The 18,740-nt window shown below is 33.8% G+C and overlaps 2 protein-coding genes across 2 annotated transcripts; one reads left to right on the top strand and one right to left on the bottom strand.

The window, feature by feature from the left end:
• Positions 1–136: 136 nt before the first annotated feature.
• Positions 137–1,598, bottom strand: LOC112463728 (nurim homolog). The gene is made up of 3 exons (XM_025030254.1): positions 1,234–1,598; positions 672–1,152; positions 137–397 (listed from the first exon to the last, which is right to left on the bottom strand). The coding sequence occupies exons 1-3, from the start codon at positions 1,358–1,360 to the stop codon at positions 271–273; spliced, it is 735 nt and encodes a 244-aa protein (XP_024886022.1). The 5' UTR covers positions 1,361–1,598; the 3' UTR covers positions 137–270.
• Positions 1,599–1,957: 359 nt separating this feature from the next.
• On the top strand, positions 1,958–18,557 carry LOC112463731. Its single transcript, XM_025030257.1, has 27 exons — positions 1,958–1,980; positions 2,734–2,856; positions 4,289–4,402; positions 4,736–4,897; positions 5,221–5,492; positions 5,687–5,884; positions 6,843–7,302; positions 11,124–11,169; positions 11,279–11,364; positions 11,776–11,920; positions 12,225–12,361; positions 12,725–12,788; positions 12,947–13,075; positions 13,352–13,474; positions 13,696–13,799; positions 13,977–14,121; positions 14,202–14,279; positions 14,419–14,470; positions 14,564–14,667; positions 14,956–15,100; positions 15,227–15,399; positions 15,553–15,859; positions 15,960–16,174; positions 16,286–16,382; positions 16,536–16,661; positions 16,769–16,800; positions 17,104–18,557. Exons 1-27 carry the CDS (start codon positions 1,973–1,975, stop codon positions 17,674–17,676), a joined length of 4,218 nt encoding a protein of 1,405 aa, XP_024886025.1. The 5' UTR covers positions 1,958–1,972; the 3' UTR covers positions 17,677–18,557.
• Positions 18,558–18,740: the final 183 nt, after the last annotated feature.

Genomic DNA, 18,740 nt, shown 5'->3' with positions numbered 1-18,740 from the left:
AATTTTTGTATTATATCATATACCCACAGTCCCATTATCGCATTATTAACACTTATTACTAATAAAATTAATAAAGAGAATATATACAGTGTTAAACTAAGATTTTTTAAATGAAATATATTATATAAATCCTTGTTACACATGTATAATACATAATGTTCATTAATTTATGTTAATCTGTTGCATAAATTCATAAATATGATAGGAAATTAACGAGAATCAGAGAAATGCCTTCACGTTGAAAAATCAAGACAGAGAAAGATGATAAATCTAATAAGACAATTCTATTTGCTTCTGTCTGAAATATCTGTTATGATAATTATAGTCTTCATAATCTATTGTCCACAACAATGTCATATACACTGTTAATACGATGCCCAATAGTACTCGATCCGCACTGTAAAAAAAAAATTATATTCGTCAAAATTATTTTAGTTTTCTTATTTTATTTGTTCTCAAAAGTCGTTCTATATGATTTAGAATTTGCATAAATTCTGAATCATATAAATCGATAAATTGTCTTTTAATTTATAGATATCGTACACAATTTTACAAAGGCATTCAAAATTATTTAGCATGAATTTTAAATTGATGTTACTTTAGTTTATATATATAATTTTTTTAAGCTGTTGTAGATGTCAAGAATTCAACTCAATTTTATAAAATCTTACCTCATGATAGGATAAATCCATAAAATAGCAAGAAACCCAGTAAAACTAGGATGTCTCATGTGTCTCATATATCTGCGCAGTTCCCTAGATTTTGTATCCAATGGACCATTTCTTTCAGACACTTTATACCATATCTGCTTGAGTCCACAGAGCTCAGCAATATCCATCATAATGCATCCACTATAAATAATAGTCCAAGCAAATACATGGAGGCTGGAAAATAACATCCAGACTGTCTCGTTGGAAGTGTCAAACTTCCACATTGTTGCAGCTGGAGTCTGCTGCCATTTATTGATCAAGAAGTGAAGACTCGCTGAGCTGCAGGCATTGTAAATACTCCTACTAAGATGTTCGATATGCAGTCGAGAGAAAGTTTGCTTAACGAGATCATTGGCCATGATTGAATGTTGAAAGACAAAGATTGTAATGAGCAACATATCCACTAAAAGAGACCATAAAGTAGATTCAGCTGCATTCTCATCTGAAAACAATAAAATAATATATTATTTGAAAAATAATTATACTATTGTTCAAAGTTTGACGTTATTTAAGAAGGACGTACCTGACACCATGTGTAAACTTTCATTATCGCCGTAAGTTGACAAGAAATAAGTTAGTCTGCACAAGATGTAGCAAGTATATACGAAACTGGAAGCGCCCACGATTACGCTTAACACATTCGAGATCATTTTTTTGAGAGATAAATGACATAAAGGAGTTAAGTTGCACACAGATTATGTTATGGGAAATGTATTTTTGTACTTCGTTGTAATACTTCGTTACGAAAAAGTGTATATTTCATAAACGTGACATTTGTTTATGAATAAATAAATTGCTACCCTAATTTAAGGATTATATATACACTATACACCAGCGTAAAAATAGCATCACATCGACGCTAATACTTTAAGCCGAATCCACAATAATTCAATATTATTTTTTGTACTGGATCCTGGATCACGTGCGAATAAATCACTAGAAATACCACGTGCTGTGTGGTGAAATCTAGTAATTTACTAAATCGCAAGGAAAATGGGCGCGTTCAGCAGACCAAGCCGCTGAGTAGCAGTCGAACGTGATTGGCTCTTACTTTTAGAACCAACCAATCAACGCAGAACGTTGATAAGACGAACTCAACAGTTGTGCTGCTGAACGCGCGGCCATTAACAAATAGGTGAGAGGGAGGAGCTCGGTGCGAGTCAGTGCAAGGTGCAAGTGCACCTTAACCTCTCCGCACTAGAACAGAATTCACACAGAACAAAATTTGCTTGTGTCAGTTGTGCGAGGCTGCCGAGGCTTATATGGCGAGGTATATTCCAGTGTCGATCGCGTTGCAATTTAGTGGTAGTAGTGAGTAGATACGTATGCAGTTATATTTATTACATTCGTCAATTGGAGGGCCATTGTCATCGGGTTAACCCGCATTCCTGATTCCTGCTGATTCATACGATCTGGAGATCTGCCAAGCCACGAAGAGGTTTTTAAAACGGCTCGGTTGGTTTCTCTCGATCTCGAGCTCGTAAGTATCGTCGTATACGGCTGCCTGCCGTATTATGAGACGTATCGTTGACGGATCTTCGATAAGAATGTCGAGATTTCGAAAGACACCTTCGAAAGGACAATCCGAGAAGGTTAAACGTTGAAGGCTTGAAACTTGAAAGTCTCATTTGAGGACATTGCTTCTCCCTACACTTTTTCAACACCTTTTGTAGTTGATAAACATATAGAATGCACAAATTTGAATCAAATTTGATGTTATTATGTATCGACGAGTAGAATATGAAAATAGCAGTTAAAATCGTCGCTTGGCACTATAAAGGAAGGATGATGCAATTTATATAAAGAGATGGAGATTAAGCATTCGATAAAAATAACTTTTTAAGGTTAGGCTAACTGTCAAAAGGTTAGGATATTTTTTTCATAGCATAAGAAAACAAGTTCTACATATTGTGTATTTTTTAAACGTTGGGTCAAGGTTCTGTGGAAAGAGAGGAAGGACAAAAGATTGCGAGTTTTTCTTTCTCTTACCATGTACATATGTTTGTTTTTTTACTTTTGTCAGGTGGTTCAACATGTCAAATCTGTCGGAGCGCATCAATTATGTAGACAGCAGCAGTGATACAGAGACTGATTATAAGGAGACTGATGGAAGGGGAAGGCATCGCTTGTACAAGAACAGATTGAGGTAATTCGCAAATTTCCTGATGCCCAACTTCAATTGCTCAGTTTTAAATTCGGCAACGCAGAATGCCCGTGGGATGACTTCTATATAGATTCACAGCGATGCATTTATTAAAACTACTTTCATTGTACGTTACAAAACAGTATATCATTATTAACACTTAAAACGTTGACATTTTTGGAGATAGAGTCCATCATTCCATATACGTGAATGAAAAGAGAATAGCTCTGTGATTCTAGTTTCTACAATGTCTTAGATTTCTTAGCATGCACTTAGACTTGCCCTTATGAATATCTATTATTCGCATGCAAATTATTCTTTATATATTTTACATGCATTTTGCCAATTGGTAAAATAAAAAGCGTAAAAAATTAATTGAACTCACATAAATGAAGAAAATGCATAACATACACGGTCAGATTTTGTCTTTAATACTTATGTCTTGATACTTTATATATACATATGAACATTGTCGTAGGTATTATTATTATAAATATACTTGAATACATATACATGTATTGAAAAATACAATGACATATAAATATATTTATTTTAAATGTATATTATACATTTTCCTCAACATATTGATTTGATTTAAGTTACTTATATTAAGTTTAATTTTTTTATTGCTTTGAGCTTTGAGCATTTAATATAGTATTTTGATGCCACATATTTGAAAATTCTATGTATAGAAAAATAAATAAAGATAAAACATCTTGCCTTTTGTAATATTATACATTGAAGGAATTCATCATTATACATATGAAGGAATAGAGAAATTAGCAAAACCAGCACTCTTTGCTTTTCTATCATAGAATCTCGTATGTTATAGAATAGAATTAGTTTCTATATATAATACTCTACACATATATAACTTATAGTATATGTATGTGTGTATACATGTATATAAATGTTTACTTCAAAGAGATTAAAACATCTATTGTCACCTTGTATAATGCATATTTCTCTATATCTCTGTATCTAGTTTTTAAATATATTTGTGTATATGCGCGCGTGCGCACACGGAACAATAATTGATAATCTCTTTGAAATTGACATTTTTTGACTATCTAGTAGTGATATTTGAAACCAATATGATAATTTTCAGAAAAGAATTTTTTCCCATGATATAGGTACACAAAAATCGACTTTGCGCCGAATAAAATATTTACTATAAATACAAACGAAAGAATTATTTTCGTGACATTGAATTTCCCGTATCATCGACATACCCAAGACGTTTCATGTCATTTTCTCTTGTATCACGGGAATTTGGCTTTAACGTAATTGCACCATTTGCATTTTGCGAAATGTACATATATCAGATGTTATGGAACCAATAAATTTTTATAAAGTAGCTTAATAGAGACGTTATAGGTGCTTGTATCAGTAGCCGATTAGTATAAGATTACGTGGTTGTTCTGTGCATGTATAGTTGTGGTTCGTCGAAGCCGAAATCTTGTCTGGTACAGAGGGACAGCAGTGGCGATCGGCATTGTCATTCTTTCAATTCCGGCCGAAATTCGCAGGGCACGAGGCTCATTAACAGGTAAATGCACGTAACAGATAAAAGCCGAAGTTTTCCTGTGTGCTTATTTCTTTGAAAACACACAGTTTAAACTATTTACTGAATAAAATTGATATTAAAGAAATAAAACACGAATTTTAACTATTATATTCATTTCGTACAATTACTCTTTCTTTCTTATAATGTCTGCAAATCTCAAAATCGAGCTACCGGGCTTCGCAATTTATAAGGTAGGTCTTACAAATTGCGTTAATACCACATCATCTTATACATCTATCAAGAAGTTTCCTACATTATTAAAAAAATATCTTAATACATATGCTTATTAAGAGAGACAATTAATCTTTCTCGCAGAATTCGTTCAAACGTCAATATGGCCAAACAAAGTCAAAATCAAAATCAAAACAGTGGCAGAGATATCACAATGTCCGGAGGATCGTCAACAGCATCTGCTACCGGGATTAGCAATCAGCCAGCTAGCGATGAAAGAATCACTCTCATCGTCGATAATACCAGGTGATAATAGAAACGTATTAATATAATACATTAAATTAAATAAGCAAATATTAAAAATATAAAATTAAGATATATATTTTTTAGTTAGATTCTAATGTTTTTTATTATTATGCTCTGATATAGTACAAAAATGATGTTATTTTCTGCAGTGTGTTAAAAGCTCTAGAAAGCTACTTTTACATTACTAAACAAAAATTATGTTTTTGATTGTACATCTCAGAAAATATACTGTTGCTGAAAGATTGTAATTTAGTTATTCTTTTATTAGATTTGCTGATTTACTTATCTTTTTATTAAATCCATTTTAATCTTTTTTGTTTCAGATTTATCGTTGATCCAGCTTTGTTCACAGCGCACCCTAATACAATGTTGGGTCGTATGTTCAGTTCAGGCGTGGAATATGCTCAACCTAATGAACGCGGCGAGTATGAGGTCGCCGATGGTATTTCTGCCATGGTTTTCCGTGCTATCTTAGAATATTATAAGGGCGGAGTAATTCGATGTCCCCCGACCGTAAGCGTTCAAGAATTACGAGAAGCTTGCGACTACCTGCTGGTACCTTTTGATGCTAGCACGGTAAAATGCCAAAATCTTAGTAAGTATTGTGAAACAATATATGTATATATTGTTATTAATTTGATATATTGTACAGTTCTTTTATAAGTTTTATAAAAGAAGTTTGTGTTCTTTTTTATATATTATAATATATAATAAAAAAAAATATTAAACTGATGGAAAATGATTTTTTTTATATAGGAATTTTTAAAGTTAAAGAGTTTATTGTTGCAGGAGGATTGCTACACGAATTGTCGAATGAAGGTGCACGCTGCCAGTTCGAAGTATTCTTAGAGGATTTGATCTTGCCATTGATGGTGAACAGTGCGCGACGCGGTGATCGCGAGTGTCATATTGTCGTCTTGCTCGAAGACGATATCGTCGATTGGGATGAGGAGTATCCGCCCCAAATGGGAGAAGAATACTCCCAAAGTAAGTGAATAGGATTTTTAAGAATTAAAAATTAAAGAAAACAGATTAAAAAGGCAGATTGCGTGTTACGTTAATTTTACGGTTATTTAATGATTATTAAAGCCAAAGAAAAGTGTTAAAAGTAGGCAGGAACCTTAAGCTTTGCAACATTCTACATATGTATATTTCTAAGTTAAGAACTTTATCGTAAGAAGTGAATAAAGTCTTAAATGAGTAATCATTTGAAACTTCTTGTTTTTAACAAACATAACTTTTATATTAATTAATATGGAAGCACACAAATTTTTAGATAGTATATTTTGGCAGTTTATTTTACTTAAATTATTTTATTTATTAAAAATTAAATATAATATTAAATATCTTGCGTGGATTCTATAGTGTAACTCACTTAAAATAATTCTTTTAAATCTTCTCTTTTATACATACTTTTGATATAACACGTAATTTGTTATAAGTATAAGTAACCTTCAGAAGCTTTAAGAAAACACGTGCAACTTTTTTGAAAGCGTTAACCTTACACTGTGTTCAATGTAAAATCGATTAACTTTGTCTTTGAAGGCATAATCTCCATTAGTTCCGCCTGTTTTCTTCAGCAATAAATTCTCAAGGTAACTTGTGATATTAATATCTGTAATGTGCACCATATATTTAACCCCTCGCACACTTAGGAAATGCTGGACTTTATGTAGAGACCTGGAATTTGTGTGCGACTTAACTAATGGACTTTAAACGTTGATATAATAAACCTATATATCATAAACATAAAAGAAACATAATTTTCTTTAAAGACTGAAATTTGTTTCAAAATTAAAACTGTACACATATATATTTCGTGATTTTATTTTATTATAGTTCAATTTCTTTCTTACTTTTATTTGACTCTCTTTATTTCGTAAAGTCTAAAATCTAGATCTCAAACATTGGTTATTTTATATCATACCCTTTTTTTTACTTTCAGCTGTCAATAGCACGGCGATGTATCGCTTTTTCAAGTACATCGAAAACCGAGACGTGGCCAAGCAAGTAATGAAGGAGCGTGGCCTTAAAAAAATTCGTTTAGGCATCGAGGGCTATCCGACTTACAAAGAGAAAGTAAAGAAACGCGCCGGTGGTCGCGCTGAGGTCATCTACAATTATGTTCAGCGTCCCTTCATCCATATGTCTTGGGAAAAAGAAGAGGCCAAGAGTCGTCACGTTGACTTCCAATGCGTTAAATCCAAGTCAGTGACGAACCTGGCTGAAGCCACAGCCGACCCTGTTCTGGATGCTGCTGGAAATCCTATGCTTCTCCAGGTTGCTGAAGGAGCAGTCTCCCAGCCAGAAGTAGTTGGACTTCCTATGGGTTCGGACGCTGATGTGGATGGACCGATGGGACCTGGCGATCAAGACTTGGGTCCGATACCATCAGACGAGCTACCGTTATAGATGGGAGTAAACTGGAATGGGATTTCGAAATCCTGAAAAAGATCTTGAAAACAAACTTTAAGAAAATATTTATTTATAAAGTTCTTAAAAAAAGTTCTTGAAGAAAATCTTGTAGTCTCCATCTTGAAGAATGAGAACTTAATTCTGAAAACCGGAGTGTACTGGATTCTTAAAAGACTGAGGTGCATTTGATTTGAATCGTTACAAATTGAACTCTGAAGACTTTGGAATACATTGGATCTTGTGAACGGAAGATATACGCTGAAAATTTTCCAGAATGCATATCCTAAAAATTCTACAGCTTAGAAAAAGAAGGAATCAATTATTTATGAGGTAATTTCCGTCCTTTTGTCACGGAATTTATACGATCCCGTAAAGAAAAATGTATTTATGTTTTGAAAGATTTACGAAAAGAAATGATTTTAGTATTACTTTGTGAACGAGACTTCATTATTGACGTTATATTGTTGTATTTTACTATTATATGGATTATTATTATTATTTTTTTAGGTTTTCTATTTGTTCGACCGTGTGATTAAAAAAACAGGATGCATCGAAAGATTTATCAAGATACTATGCACTCCAGTCTTTACGATTCTATGTTTTGCTTTTTTCCCGGTTTCCTTCTGTTTCGAATTTATACGATTCTATCTAAAAACATTATTGAAGTCAAAAGACGAAGGAATATTTATAATTAATGATAATGCAATGTGTATGAATGTCGTTCTTTTGTCACCATACGGTTTTTGAAGGTATGTATGACTCTGTTTAAGAAAAAAGACTTATATTAGGACTATGAATGACATGAATTTCTTCGTCTAGCATCTCTTGTCATAAAGTTTTTGTGATCTTTTGCAATTTTGTGTATATAAGCGTTTTTAATATATATGTATATAGATTTACTTAGGTGTATCATTTTTTGCGAATACGATCGATGTATTATCGTTGTATCTTCTACTACCATCGGTCTTTCCCGTTTTATACTATTATAATAAACAAAGTTGAATACGCGATTTTTTCTCAAATAAATTTTTGCCATTTTTACTCTTTCAAACTTATTTTCCTTTTATTACAATTTTCCTAAAGGGCTTTTATATTATTGAAGTATTTCCTAATATAGAAAATTTGTCAGAGATGTATAGACATTTTAAAAAGAAGTTTTAACTAAACAATATTAGCCATATATTTGCATGAGTTTTTTAATTTTAAGATACTCGACCTATTTTTAAGCTCTTGAGACTTTTTTAAGGGTGGAATTCATATTGTGGTTTGTTTTTTTATAGTTTTATATTCAACTTCTCTCAATTCTTAATTTAACATTATCTATGTTTTCACGAGAAAGTTGAGACTATTATATGGACAAAAGGACATTGTAAGAATACCATTCTCACATATAGACAACATTCCAGATGGAGCTTTCATTCTTATCCATACACACAAATAGAGTAAAAATCTTTGTCATTACTTTACCCTATTGCAAAGTACATTCCAGTATGATAAATCGAATAAATTTTTAACATGTTAAATCATTAATTATAGTGACTAAAATTATGAGGATTTCGAATTAACCCCCTCCCCTTATCTGCCCCTCTCATCATCTCTCCTTTCGAGGCTTAGTAGGTCGTCAAAAAGGAAGTCGTTCGCCTCCCCCGACCCGGGGGAGGCGCACGCGCTATCAGGGGGTGGGGGTTGGACGATCAATAAGGGACGTACTACCCCCGGCGGCGGCCTCAGGAGGGCAGGAGATCAGTAGCGTACGGTCGCGCGACAGGTGCACGACGAGGGTGCGTGCGTGGGGTGTGTGCGCATAGAGGGTGAGTCGCGAGTGAGCGAGGGCAAGTGAGAGCAAAACTGCCCCTCCTCCTCCTCTACCCCCGGCGCTGCGGGAAAAACTCGCCTCAGCATGCAACCACCGCCGAGAAAAGTAAGAGGAAGTCATTGCGTACTCCAGAACTCACCCCCGTTCCGAACAACGGGTTGTAACCGCTGTAATCTTGTATGGTTGACTCTCAATGCTGTAGGTAGGGGAGAAACGTCTTTACGTCAAGCCAAGTGCGTCCGAAACGCAAGAGTCATCTTCTTGTGTTATAGTTACACAAGAAAATCGACCTTATATCGTGTCAAACGTAAAGATCGTTTTCCTATGCCGAAGCCACGTAGAAAAAGAAACTTGAACATTCGTCTCAGTCTTTTAATCAATATAAAACGATAATGACATAGCAATTCTTCGCGCGATTTTAATAATATAGTTCTATGTACGAATCAGTAATAAATAATGTATAATCAAGAACACAAAAAAAATAATAATAATTAAATATATGCTTCAATTTATAAGATCCGTGTTTTCTACAAAAAGTCAAATAATTTTGAAGAATATTGAAACAATTTTAATCCTTTAATATCAATAATGATAATATTAATTTTATACCAATCTCAAAATAAGAAAAGTAATAAAAATCTAATAATAGTAAATACACAGTAATAGAATGAGAAAGAGCGAGGTTTACTTATAATTATATATCATCAGAATTGAAATTCTGTAAAATTATGCCGGTTTTAATTGACAGTTCAAAGGAGGACGCTCTTTAAGAAAGAAATGGAGAGGGTGGGAAGGAAGAATTAATAAAGCGAAGAAGCAGATAGGCGAAAGAGTGCACGTCCAACGTAATCGCTGTTAACACCTTCATGTCGGAATTTCGCGAGCAATTTACTTTTGATATTGTCTTGTATATTACGTGGAGAGACGAAATACGCTTACAGAAATTATAAAATTATATAGAAATTTTTAAAAAGTAACAGAGTGATAGAATAATCTCAAGGAAATGTTTTTATCGATTTTGTCAAAAAGATTTGGGCAGCGTGCATTTCTGGACGACATTACGTTACACTGCTAAATGTGTGTGTGTGTGTGTGTATGTGTATAATATAAATATTATTAAGAGCAATCGTTACAAATGCTAGTTTATAAGTAATTTATAAATTCATATTTATTTATATTTCTTATATAATCTATATGGATATAGCATTACCATTTTAAATAATAATTATAATTACTTACATAATATATTTAATCACAATTATATCTTGAAAAATTAATTACAAAGTTGCGATTAATTTTAACAACATGATTTACTGTTTTTATTGCAATTTTTAACTTTGCAATTTACCGTTTTATGTCATTGGGCGATGTTCGTTTCTTAGAAAAGAAACATTTCTTCATACACGTATACATACACATATACATACGTATGGCTAAATAAAAAATTCTTCACCAAGAAACAACTATAAATACCGTTTCATATGATATTAAAACACCCTGTGTCGATTATCATTGATTTTCGATTTGCACTTGGAGGAGTGAAAGAAAGAGAAAGAAAAAAGAGAGAGAGAGCTTGAGAGATTCGATTAATTGCTAGAAATAAGAAACTTCAAGTAATTTATAATTAAAATTCTTTTAATTAAAATGTGAAATAGTAAAATAACTAATTTATGTTTATTTAATTTGTTTTCTTTGTTTGATTGTAAGGGAAACTACGCGAAATTTCTAAAAAATGTGCACACGGAGCAGGCGGCAAAATTGCAGGCGAAAAATCAGCATGAGTGCGATCTTCTGGAAGACATACGGTGAGTTGTTATTAAACGACAATTTGGGCGCAATATTGCGTTTTTTTAAATAATACAGTTTACAGCTTGGGAGAATAATTTTATATTTTTAAAAAGTTTACCAGTTGTGATTATTATTTCAAAATTGTTGTTGATAAATTTTTCAAATGGTTTCGATAATCAAATAAGTATAGTAATTTTTTTCTTTCAGTAATTTTACGATAAAAAAGTCTGCCATTGAAAAATCCTACTCTGAGGTAAGGAATTATTCACATTTTTTATGTGTTATTTTTTAATAGTAATAAATATTTATAGTACTCGTTACTATTAATTTTTTAATTGTGATATGGACATACCGTTTTTCAGGCGTTACTCAAAATATCGTCTGCGTACTTAAATAAGAAGATACCGAATATACCAGATCTCAAATTCGATGGAGCAGAAGAGAAATGGTAATTAGATCTTGCAAAACGAAAGTCTGCACGTATAACATATATATGTTGCGGAAAATCTTATACACATTAAAAACTATTTTTGCGCACTTACAATATTTAATTCTAATAAGATTAGATTGGTTTTATAATCTACGTTAATAATTAGCTATTATTAATTTCTGATAATTAATTGACCCAATTAATATATACATGAAATTTTGATACGTTATCGTGTAACATAAAGATGAATCGATATGACTTAACAAAAGTAAGAATTATATATTCGCGTATCATATACACGGGAATTTGACCTCTACGGAATTGTACCGGTTTCAATTCCCGGCTGTTTATCGATCGGGGAAGTTTTCCAAGGAGAAGAAGGGTCATAGGTAAATGGCGATCCGCTGGCGGGCGGTCGAATGATTATAGGAACATGTGGAACGTGTGGCGTACCGTGCTGGAGGAGAACGAGAAGCTGGCGCGCGCACGCCTCGCCGCTGTCGAGATCTTCCAGCAGCAAATCGCCGATGACGCCAAGATCCTCAGAATGCACAAATTACAAATCTCTAAGAAGGTATTGAGATTGAAGATTTTGCCATAAATTAATAATACACATCTTATATTTTATGTATTTGATATATAAATATGACAATGATAACACAAGTTGGAAAGAAATAGATTTTTGAATTATTTAGAAAAGAACATTTAAAATATGTTTTTTTTTTTTTAAATAAAAATTATAAGAAAATTGTATACATGCAGAGCGTTTATAAATGCAATTTATATTCATAAATATAATTATTTGTATAAATATTATATTATAAATGCTATATGTAGCGTATTGCACACCTATACTTCTGTAATAAATGTATTTCTAGGCAATCGACCAATTATTGATAGTACAAAAAGAGCTCCAAACTTGCGTACAGGATGTCGACAAGACGAAGAAATTGTACTTTGATGAAGAACATAGCGCACACGATGTGCGTGATAAAGCAAAAGACATCGAAGAAAAGTACGTATATCATTTAAATTTCACTTATTTACTCGAAAATTAAGTCTCTCTTGAGAAAAAATTTTGCGACAATTTTTCCCTTGATAAAATTCTTATAAAATATAAACTCTAATATAATTTTGTTTCTTGATGAGAACAATTTTACAAAAAAACATGTATTATTATCTTTGTAATATATATTGTATATATATATTTATACTCGAAACTCGAAGTTTTCTTACTTGTTTTAATAATCTTTTCAACTTTTTGACCATTTGTTTTTCTTTTTCATACGCTGTGTATTATCATTATTATTGGCTAACTATATGAGCCGCGGCCGCACAATCGCGAATGCAATAATTCATGTTCACTCAATGCTTTCAGACTGAAGAAAAAGAAGGGTTCCTTCTTCCAATCAATAACGTCTTTGCAGAAAAATAGCGCCAAGGTATATGATTCTTTATTATAAAAATTAATCGATTATTGCAGATATTTTAAGACGTAAATCATCACACGAGATCTTTTCAAAATTCATAATTTTTTTGAGGCTATGGATTTTATTAAACAAATACTTTTTAGTTTTGAATAATCTCTTTTGCATGTCAGGTGAGCTCGAAGCGAGACGCTTTGGAGGAGAAATCAACTGGTGCTCGCAATGATTACCTATTGAGCCTCGCCGCCGCCAATGCCCATCAGAACCGATATTTTGTAGTCGATTTACAGAGCACCATGCAGGTAAGTCTCCACACAGCGGTGATGGTGATATGCGATCGGCAAATTGAAAGATAGCAGTAAGATCAGAAAATATTTTAGTATGCAATTCCATATTAAATGCGCAATTCTAAGCTCTTTCTAAGTCGAGGCAATAATTTCAAATGTCCTACTCCGCAATCTCCGTATGCGTTAATATAATGTGAATTGCTATTGTTCCTTTTATCTTGGCAAAATCTCGATTTTTATATTTTATACCTGAGACTATTTCTATTTGCTGTATTTCTTCACGTTGTTTAGTATTTGGAGCAAGGAGTTTACGACAAAGTAGCGGAGTACTTAACACTGATGGGACGCACGGAGCTGCTCACTTGTCTAGCCACACAGAACAGCTTCGGCAAGATTCGCGATCAAGCTCAGCAGGTACGTCTAAAAATCGACATCGGAATAATAGAGAGACCAGCAATGTTATTCATAATATTATTTTTTTCATTTATTTTAATTTTTATATTCCTTACCTACTTTATACTCCGAGATTTGTATTCTTTTTTCTTCTTAATCTTTATTATGTTGATATTACTGTAAAAATTTTTATTTTTGATCACAACGAGGAAAGGATTTACGAATAACATGTCGAATTACAGCTTACTAGGGAGTACAATATCCAATGTTGCTGTTTATACTATCCTGTTTTGAAGCAACATATTCAATACGAGTTTGAGCGTTGCGATAACGATCCAGTAGATAGGTTTGTAGATCATCTGTACATAGTTTGTAGATTATAATGTTTTATTTTAAATCATATCGATATGATAACGAAATAAATTTTAGACGTAATCAGTACTGAATTGGCGTTGCAAAAAATTATCTTCTGTGAAACTACATTTTAATAGCATGATCTGTATAAAAATTTTTGCGAATCTAGGGTAACTGCCGATCATTCAGCGGCGACGACATTGGGCAAAGAAGCGCGTCGCTGGTCGACAAAAATTGCCCGCGAGGTCAGCAACATTCGTGAAAATAACCGGAAACTTCAAATGTTATACCAACTCAAAGAGTCTGGTCAGAAGGTTCGTGTCACTGGATGTCCTGAAAGAAAGGAAAGAAAAAATAAATTGTAAACCTTTCTAATTTGTTTTTTTTTTTTTAGACTGATCCGAACGATCCTAATGGTCCAGATTTAGATACTAAGATCGATGAATTGAAGCACGCCGTTCGACGAGCAGAGGTAAGCTTTAACTTTATCTACAAAAAAAAGAAAGAATTATTTATTTTGATATATATCCAAAAATTAAGTCAAATGATAATTACAATAATTTCTATAGTGTATCGTACCTACTTATAAAATATATATTTTTTTCTAACAGACAGCAAAACTCAAGGCGGAAGCAAGGCTAGAATGTCTTCGACTCGGTGGAGGTTTGTTAATATTTTCTGTTTTAATAGAAATATAACATTTTTTTTACATTGATCTATAAGTTTATAAATTTTACTCTGCTTCGTATTTGACAGTGAACGTAGACGAATTCTTACAAGAGGCTGAAACACTAAGCGTTCAGGACATGCCGCGTTCGGCTAGTTCTCTCTCTGTTAGGACAGATGCATCTGGTGCAGCGGTAATTCTCAAAATGCATAATGTGCAATTCGTCAAATTTTTCTCTAACAAAGATAGATATATTCTATATGAATATATAAAAATATTTTCTATTATTTTTTCAATCTTAGTTTTCCATCTCTAGCATTAGCCACTTAAATAATTGTATCCGACAATAGAGAATTTGTTGAACGATCGCTCTCATTAAATCATAACACTGTGCAGTCAAGAATAAAAACATGTGAAAAAATTATGCACAGTTTTTTAATAATAACAAAAGAAATGTACTTATATACAATATTACTTTTAGGAACATCCATCATCGGACTCATTCTACGACAGCGACGGCGATGGCGGAAGCGACCTAACGACATTGGAGCGACCCGGAAAGAATGCGCCTCAACAGGAAGAGGAAATTGAAGAAAGACAGAGGCATGACAGTGCCGAAGTCGATGGTATGCAGATAATTTTCATACAAAATTAAATTTTACAAGTATTTACATAATTTATTTATTATTTACATTAACTTATTTTATATATTTGATATATACCGTGTAGAAAACTGAAAATTATCTTTTTAGCATTGCTGGAGCAGGAGAAGCAACGGATAGAGCAGTTAACGGCAGGCTGGGAAGATCCTATGTCGGTTGATTGGGAGAACGAAGAGAAAGATGAACAGGACATGACGCACGAGACACCAGAGATGCCTTCTAACCAACCCATATACAAATGCACTGCTCTATACTCCTATACAGTAAGCGATTCTGTAGAATTATACTTTATAGAATAAATACAAAGTATTGATTATAGGAAATTAAATAGCACTTCGTGCATTAGAAATATCCTTGATTAAAGTGATATTTTTTGGTATATATTCTATAAAAACAAACTAATTTTTCTCTTTTAGGCGCAAAATATCGATGAGCTTTCCATCGTGGAAAGCGAGCAGCTAGATGTGGTGGGTGAAGGCGATGGCGACGGATGGTTAAGAGCAAGAAATTACCGAGGAGAGGAAGGTTTCGTTCCTCAAAACTATCTCGATGTAGAAAGAGAACCTGAGACCACCACCGGTCTAACTTCGCAGGGTCCAGGTCTGGTCCAGCAGATCTCCTTCTCATCCGTTGATTACACGATTGACGATCATGACGCCGTCGACCCCGATGCCAATTTGCAAAGTGCCGCTTCGGAAGCCATAATACAAAACCACGTTGGAGGTATATCGGAAAATTCGATTCGTTTATACCTCTCGTTTGTCTCGACAGGATCTAAAATTTCAGATATTCAAAATAACATGATACATACATTAAATTATAGAAATGGAGCAATATTGCATCGCACTTTACGATTACGACGCGACATGCGAGGAGGAGCTGAGCTTTTTGGAAGGTGACATCGTTAAGGTGTTGAAAAAAGAACCACACGATGTAGACGACGGCTGGTGGGAAGGTGAGCTGAGAGGTCAGCAGGGTCTTTTCCCCTCTCTCGTCGTGGAACCTTGTGGTGCGGACGGATGTCCTTTGACCCCACAGGTGAGAAATTAAGTATCGTTTTAAATAGATCAGAATCAAAATTATAAATCGAATAATCAACTTATAACTAATTGTATAACAGAAAAGTAATATAACATTTTTTTATTTCAGGAAAATGTAACACCACCGAGTTCCGCGCCGCCAGTCTTTACTCCACCAGAAGCACCGGAAGAATTTTTGCTAGCCGATGAGCTTGCTCAAATGGAAGGTAATTATAGCTACTTTTATTAATTTGGAATATTTTTGTACATGTATGTACTTACACATATTATTTTTATATATTGCTTATATGTATAAAAATAAAAGAGTATTTCCACATATATACATTTACTTATTTATTTATTATATGTGTCTATTATAGAATCGCAAGAAGAGAAGTCAATGGTGAACGGGGATAGTGGAACGGGGATATTTAAGATAAATTTGTCGCAAGACCAAAAGGAACACTACGGTTTACAGTTCGAGGAAGATGAAACGCCAGGTATAGGTGAGTTTCCAAATTAAATAGAAATCTTCGAAATTGCTATGATAATAGCTGAAATACAGCAGGTATTATTCATTTTAATCTATGAAACATTATGACTTGCTGCACAGTCGTGGAGATATCAGATGAATCAGGTGATAAGGTAATTTGGTACAATGTGAAAAATTATTTATACGTTTGGTTTCAATGTTTTCTTCTTTACAAAAAGCATGCAATTATTTTTATCAAAGGTTTAATATATTAATGTTACACGGAAGTTTCTTATGATTAACAATAAAGTTTGCTTCAGAGAGAGATTTCATCAAAATCAAATTTTATTTCTACAATGAAATAGTTATGTTGTTTTTCTCAAATCTAATGAAATATGAGAGATATGATTTATACAGACTTACAGAGTTACACAGAGTTACCTTATATCAAGAATAAAACTTTATTCAATTCGCAGATGGAAAAGCCCGAGGATCCTAAATCCGGTAAAGACTTCAAATCCACTAGCCAAAAAGACGATTACGGTCTTGGAGTGGCTCAGATAGTGATCACAGCCGCAACTCCGATGGAAGAGATCGAACATCCCTTCCCCGGTGCGGAGGAGACTCCGGAAGACTCGGTAAAGTCTGCAGAAGCCTCCGAAGTTGATCCTGAAGCTTCAAGTGCGGCCTCTGATCCAAATGAAAGCGAATGTAAAGAGGAAGAAGAACCGACCGTCATCTTGGACGAGAAGGAGGGAGAAGAAGCTGAAGAAAAGTCTACAATTGACGAACTTCCAACCGACTCGGCACCATTTCCAATCAGCAGCAGTTCTGGAAGCGAAGCGGAATCAACTTCCGGCCCCAGCACCAACGAAAATTCTCAATCGAGGGGAACGGTAGTAGAAGTGACGGAAGAAGTTTCAGAGGTCATGGAAGAGGACGAAATCGCGCCAGGGAAAATGCTGGTAGGAGGAAGAGCCAGCATCCCAGATGAGCTACAGCCGGATCAATTGGAAAAATTGCAAACGCTCAAGGAATCGAACGCCTAGGACTGACTGAGCCCCGGGGCCAACAAGGGCAGAATTACCTTGCCTGATGGCCATCCCGCCAACTTCCGACATCTGCTAGACTTCTGGCGATCACCTGAGGTGCTAGGCAAAAAAGACTAACTGTAATAAACTCACGCTAAGACTCTATCTGAAATTCATAAGGTTCTTATGGTGATCGAGTAGTGGTGAGAATAAAGACGTTTGGAATTGTGACTGACCTATCTTTAAAGTAATGGATGTTAATAGATCAAGTAATGCGCTGAAGACTGTCTAAATTATGGCTATATAAGCATAAGAATTATTTTCGCGTACCGAAAGTACGGAAAAATGTCCAGAATAAGATTTAACTTCGAACTACTTTGAAAATAATGTATGTTATATATCTTTATTAACGAATCAGGATCATAAGAAAAGATTCATTTATGAAGCTACTTATATACTGATTACCGTACTGATTTATTAACATCCTGAAGAAGAGAGATGATCTAGTAAATTAATTGAACAAAATATTCTGTTGAATAAGAAATAATTTGAAGTACATGAGATGTTTAAAATCAGAACAGTCACAAAGGGTAGAAAAATTAATAGACAAGATCACCAAGACTTTATGTAAGACTTTATATAAGGTCACCGAGATTTCTTTGTGTTGACCGATTAATAAAAGATTAGAAGAATTAATTTGTCTTATCTTAGGACAAATTGAGCTTTAATGAGTTGATTAAACTCTTGAGTTAATAAAGCTGACGAAGGGGACGGAGGGGGAGATTTTCTTTCGTAGGAGACGATGTACAGTGAATGGGATAATAGAAAGAATTGTCGATACCTGTGTACTATAAAGGGCGTACATTTCAAAGGAATTACACTGGTGTTGCATGTAAAAAGGACTATTCATTCAATATTCCTCATCTTTCGTTTTCATTTTCCTTGTCCAACATACTGAAAGTGTATAATTAAATCTATATGCTAAAATTAAATGGCCTCTTTATGTTGTTAAGGACAATATCATATATTGTATATGTCATGAAAACAAATTCGATTACATGCTAAAGAGGGAAACATATACA

Source organism: Temnothorax curvispinosus, unplaced genomic scaffold (assembly GCF_003070985.1).
Source record: "Temnothorax curvispinosus isolate PA1 unplaced genomic scaffold, ASM307098v1 QBEX01013599.1, whole genome shotgun sequence".
NCBI classification, from domain to species: domain Eukaryota; kingdom Metazoa; phylum Arthropoda; class Insecta; order Hymenoptera; family Formicidae; genus Temnothorax; species Temnothorax curvispinosus.
Note: the sequence above shows the minus strand (reverse complement) of the source record. Positions and strands in the feature narration are given on the sequence as shown.

Coding starts and splice junctions, on each gene's coding strand:
- LOC112463728 (XM_025030254.1), bottom strand. CDS start 1,360: ATGATCTCGAATGTGTTAAGCGTAATCGTGGGCGCTTCCAGTTTCGTA. Junction 1,153..1,233: donor AAGTTTACACATGGTGTCAG/GTACGTCCTTCT, acceptor TATTGTTTTCAG/ATGAGAATGCAGCTGAATCT. Junction 398..671: donor TGGATTTATCCTATCATGAG/GTAAGATTTTAT, acceptor TTTTTTTTACAG/TGCGGATCGAGTACTATTGG.
- LOC112463731 (XM_025030257.1), top strand. Junction 12,362..12,724: donor GCAAAAGACATCGAAGAAAA/GTACGTATATCA, acceptor CAATGCTTTCAG/ACTGAAGAAAAAGAAGGGTT. Junction 14,122..14,201: donor TCAAAGAGTCTGGTCAGAAG/GTTCGTGTCACT, acceptor TTTTTTTTTTAG/ACTGATCCGAACGATCCTAA.